The 5,261-nt window shown below is 36.1% G+C and overlaps 1 protein-coding gene across 3 annotated transcripts; it reads right to left on the reverse strand.

Moving 5' to 3' along the window:
• Positions 1-210: 210 nt before the first annotated feature.
• LOC103435452 (uncharacterized) lies at positions 211-1,967 on the reverse strand. 3 transcript variants are annotated; one of them, XR_529424.4, is made up of 4 exons: positions 1,354-1,960; positions 850-1,149; positions 618-673; positions 211-472 (listed from the first exon to the last, which is right to left on the reverse strand). XR_529424.4 is itself a non-coding variant. In XM_008373851.4 (2 exons), exons 1-2 carry the CDS (start codon positions 1,814-1,816, stop codon positions 1,070-1,072), a joined length of 543 nt encoding a protein of 180 aa, XP_008372073.2. In that variant the 5' UTR covers positions 1,817-1,895; the 3' UTR covers positions 733-1,069. The 3 variants fall into 3 exon arrangements, 1 of the variants encoding a protein (XP_008372073.2); XR_529423.4 differs by having other exon boundaries at positions 211-673; positions 1,354-1,967; XM_008373851.4 differs by lacking the exons at positions 211-472; positions 618-673 and having other exon boundaries at positions 733-1,149; positions 1,354-1,895.
• Positions 1,968-5,261: the final 3,294 nt, after the last annotated feature.

Here is a 5,261-nt window from a genome sequence, read left to right on the forward strand (position 1 = left end):
CTTCAAACACAAGGTTGCCCAGTCAAATATGCATCTAAACCATCGAACACGTCTACGGCGGCATACGGTCCTATTCCATACGTAATGTAATCCCAAACACTTCAAGTTTTACAAATCTAACATGCATTGTGTTACCTGTACTTACAAATCTAATCTGAATTATGAAGTCTGTGTTTATAATTCGCTACCGAAAATAACAGCCTACTGAAGTTTCCGAAATGAAAATCATCGTTTCACTGCTCTGTTGCAACAATTATAACTCAATTAGAACAGCAAGAATGTATCGATAACGTTAGACATCAATACGAAAATCCAGTTCTTCGTACAATCACGAGAAACTATTGTCATGAAAACAAATCAGAGAAACAAAGTTGCGAGTTTACGAATGAAATTTCATGGTCAGTCAGGACAAAGGCATCCAATCCTCTCTCCCTCCAACTGCGTCTGTAATTCCAGCCGAAAGGGTATAAATCTATCCATAGGACAGAAACACACTTTAAGAGTTAGTCAGCACAGTTAAGCATTGTTTGCATCAGACAACTGCAACTTCCGTATTAGGGTCATAACCGTGAGAACCAGAAAAACGCACAATGTTAAGACTCAGTTAGGTTAGTTACCTCAGCAAAGAAAGAGGTGAGCAAGTGATTGGTGAAGCTCTAATGGAGACTCACCGCTGCATAAAAACCGACAACTAAGGTTGGAATTCATAGACACCGAAACATCGACTAGAAATAAATTTAAGGGCAAGTTTATTCATTTCATGAATTATTCTCATTCTGAATACAATGATCATAAACAATGTTTTAGCCTCCGAACAGTTAAGACTCGGGTTTTCGGTTCATCTCAAACCTGAAAGATTCTTCATCTTCCTCTTCCTCAATATACATCCATCATCAACAGCTTCTAGAACAGCAGGAACATTCATTCCTGATAGGAGCCATAACAGAGTAAAACAATTAAGCACAATCTCAAGATCAAGGTCGATGACATAGGTGTTTGACCTCGAGGAAGTTGTCCATCAATTCTTTAAATTTCCTCAAAGGGTTAATCCATTAAGTCGAAATCTTTCTCAGTTGCATAATTTGACAGTGCACGCCACGGCCTGTGCCCAGTATTTGAGCCTTTCTTTCACATCCTCGGGATGGTCACCTGGACAAGCAAAATTTTACCAAGAGGTCAGAAGTTTGAAGCTTTATAGCGTATTGACGTTGCACCAATTGAACTAATCGGGGGCAAATTCAAAAGAATTTTTGTTTTTTTGTTTGTTACAAGCTACAACAATGGTGGGGTGGAGGACCGAGGAGGGATAGGTCAGCCATAATAAGCTATCGATAGGTCAGCCAGATCACTCACCAGGACTAGAGATCTTCCAATTGGCAATTTGAGTCGAAACCGAATCCACCGCGGCCGGAGAGTTCTCCGGCGACTTCTGGTGCTCGTCCATGAACTTCTGGCTCATAGAGTAACAAAGCTCGAGAGCCGGCAAGGTGTTACAGAGCTCGGGAATCTCTTCGTAGCTGAACCCAAATCCCAGATCCAAACACCCTTTAAGCTCGTCGAGATCCTCGTCCGTCAAGCTCTTGGTCCTCGACAGATCATCGTCGTCCGCCGCCTCTACATACCCTTCAAGCAAAACCTGCTTCTTCTTCTTCTTCTTGCTCTTCAACCTGTTCAACTTCGGCCATTCTTCCTCGTCGGTTTCCTGGGTGAATCCGGAAGATGAAGACGATGTTCGAATCAATTGATTGGTTTGCTCATCTGGGATTTCATTGATTGAAGAAACCCATGATTCTGTTTCGCAAACGAAGGCCTCCATTTCTCTCTCTTTCTCTCTCAAACTTTCTCGAGCTTTCTCTCTCTAGGACTTTTCTTTTCTCGTGAGTGTTTGAGAGAGGCGCAGAGAGACGTCTTTTTAAAGCTGTACTCAGACGGAAACAACCAATTATTTGCCTTCGTCTTTTTTTTTTGTTTTTGTTTTTTTTGAAATTTCCATATCGGGATGCATGTCACGTGTAGACATGATATATACATACATACATACATACATGACATGTCATCATCAATGTCTTTTTTTTTTCTTTTTTTTTTTTTGAAATTTCCATATCTGGATGCATGTCACGTGTACACATGATACATACATACATACATACATATATACATGACATGTCATCATCAATGTCTGTGGTTGTGTGACCTGGACGGGACAGCTGTAGCGAGAGGTTAAGAGGGGTTGATGACGACAAAAATGAGAAGTGGACACGTGGTGGACGGTTGGACACGAAAAGTAGGATAGGACAATAGGAGAGAGGGTGGGGCCCAAAGGGAACTGTGGGGTTGTATGGGTCCATCATGTTGTTGGGTGGAGATTTGTTTGCATGTGAATGATAGAGAAGCATGTGGAAGAGAAAGACTTGTATACAACGGATACATTCTAATGTTATTCATACTATATTTTTATACTACATTTTCATATCATTTTAGATACAGCCATATTATTTGAATTAATCAGATTTTTAAATTTAGTTTATTATTTAATAAACTAATAATTAAGAAAAACGAATTAATTAAATAATTATTGTAGTATACGATGAGTCTTTTTCCTTCATTTCTTTGGGTTTTGCAAATTTTTCAAATGATGTGCCTGTCCACATCAGATGCCACTTAAGTTGGTATAGAAATGTAGTATAAAATCATGATATGAATAGCATTACTCTTTCAATTATGTTTTTTTGAACTCGACTTTGATTTCTTTTTTACTCTTAAAACTCAAAAGTAAATATTCTATTCTTTAAAAGTCAATATTCGTTCCACTTTAATTTGATTCTGTATATTTCATAAAAAAATTGTTATGCTTAGGTTTATAGCAATATTTTTTGAAACTCGATTTTAATCTCTTTTCATCTCGAAACTTAAAAGTCGTAGACTTTATTTATTAGTTGGAACTCAATATTTGCTTCACATTCTCTTGTTATGTTATTTCCGACTTCGATGATGCCACGCCTTCATCTCCTCATGATCCTCTGTCTCTCCTCATCTCCCTTTTCCCATAAACGAAATCCAGATCCTCATATGTCATGGCCCGTTTGACACCTCTACGATGTGTCCAGGAATTATTATGAAAAAATAATAAAAAAACCCATGGATTGTTTATGCTATTTTTCCAATTAAGAACATAAGAAATAAAGAAATCAATGGAACTAACGATGAGGTGGATGGAGATGAAGGAATAAGGGATGATTGTATGCACAATAATTAGAGAGGAGGAGGAGTAGAAGAGTTATTTAACGGAATACACATAAACAAGCTAAAGTGAAGTGGGTATTAACTTTCAAGAGTAAAGCGGCAATTTTTAAGTTTCAAAGGACAAAGTGTGATCAAAATCGAGTCCGGATTTTCACCGTATCCTTTTTGTGAGGATTCTAAGAATCCATAAATCATGTCCATTCATCGTACATAGTGCGGTCAGAAATCATTTTAAATATTTTTATTTAAAAATAAACATAAACAGTACTTGACAAAAACTGACCACACGCTGTACAATGAACGGACACGATTCACGGATTTCTAAGATCCTAACCAAAAGGATCCGGAGAGGATCCTGATGGATCAAAATCGAGTTGTAGAAAGGAAAACTTGAAAGAAAGAAAAAATTATTCGAAAAATGTATTTTTAATCCACATCAGCATATTTGTTGGTTTTAGATGAAAATAAAATAAACAAGTTATTGTAGAGCGAATTTTGAGTTTCAAAAAGTAAAGTAACTACTTTTGAATTTTAGTAGGTAAAGTGAGGTTAAAATCGAGTTCCATAAATGGTAACTAAAAATGAGCCGACATTTCTTTTCTATGGACATTTTTTGTTAATAATATAATTATATGTATTAAATTTTTTGTACATATTTTCTATTAATACAGAACGCTATTGCGATGGTTTACCTGTGTTATAAAAATTTCTCACACGTGGGAGATGTGTTATTTCTTTTTGTAAGGAAAAGTTAGGAAAAGGGCGGTTTGGTAAATTTGGTGGGGCAAGTGTTTATAATAGCCCCAAGGGAGAAGCTCTGACCACGTCCACACACCCCCTTGAAATCGTGTTTGGATAATGATAGGTATGGACAAAAAAACCTTCATTTGTGGATGAGATGGTCGTGGTCTTTACTATTTAGTGTTTATCTACTTCTTGCGGTATTATCCCATCCATTCCTTTTTGTTTTCTTTTTTAACATCACTCTCATAATAGTTGATTATCTCTCTATAAAGGCGGATCGGTCTCTCATATATAATTGGAATTTAGCTACACTATTTGAAATTCGATTTTGATCTCATTTTACCTTCTGAAACTCAAATATTCGCTTCACATTGCCTTGTTTCTGTTCTCAAATATTCGCTTCACATTGCCTTGTTTCTGTTATTTCCGACGATGCCACGCCTTCATCTCTTCATGATCCTCATGATCCTCCGTCTCTTCTCATCTCCCTATTCCCATAAACGAAATCCAATTCCTCATTTGTCATGGCCCGTTTAACACCTCTACTGTGTCTAGGAATTATTATGAGTAAATAAATAAATAAACCCATGGATTGTTTATGCTATTTTTCGAATTAAAAACATAAGAAATAACGAAATTAATGATAAGGTGGCTGGAGATGGAGGGAGAAGGGATAAATGTATGGACAATAATTCGATAGAGAGGGCGAGGGGTATGATAGTTATTTAACATAATACATATAAACAAGCCAAGGTAGAGTGAATATTGAATTTCAGTAAGTAAAGTGACGACTTTTGAGTTTTAGGGGCAAAGTGTGATCGGAATCGAGTTTTAGAGAGTAACTGAAAGAAAAAAAATTATTTTAAAAATGTATTTTTAATCCACATCAGCATATTTAATGGTTTTTAGACGAAAATAACATAAACAAGGAGATGCGAAGCGAATTTTGAGTTTCAACGCGTAAAGTAACGACTTTTAAGTTTTAAAGGGTAAAATAGGATCAAAACCGAGTTCTAAAAAAGATAGCTTAAAATAAGCCGACATTTATATTCACATTTTTTTGTTAATAATACAATTATATGTATTTAATTTCTTTCACATATTTTCTATTATTAATATAAAACACTACTATGATAGTCTACCTGTGTTATAAAAGTTTCTCTCATGTGGGAGACGTGTTGTTTTTATTTTGTGAGAAAATGTTAGAAAAGGGGCAGTTTGGTAAATTTGGTGGTGCATTCACATTTCACACACCCATTTGAATTCATGTTTGG

The sequence above is a fragment of the Malus domestica genome, chromosome 04 (genome assembly GCF_042453785.1).
Source record: "Malus domestica chromosome 04, GDT2T_hap1".
Taxonomy (NCBI): Eukaryota; Viridiplantae; Streptophyta; class Magnoliopsida; order Rosales; family Rosaceae; genus Malus; species Malus domestica.

Excerpts from the sequence above, each read along its gene's own strand:
- LOC103435452 (XM_008373851.4), bottom strand. The coding sequence starts at position 1,816 with ATGGAGGCCTTCGTTTGCGAAACAGAATCATGGGTTTCTTCAATCAAT. Across the intron at positions 1,150-1,353 it reads TTGGAAGATCTCTAGTCCTG|GTGACCATCCCGAGGATGTG; the intron begins GTGAGTGATCTG and ends TTGCTTGTCCAG.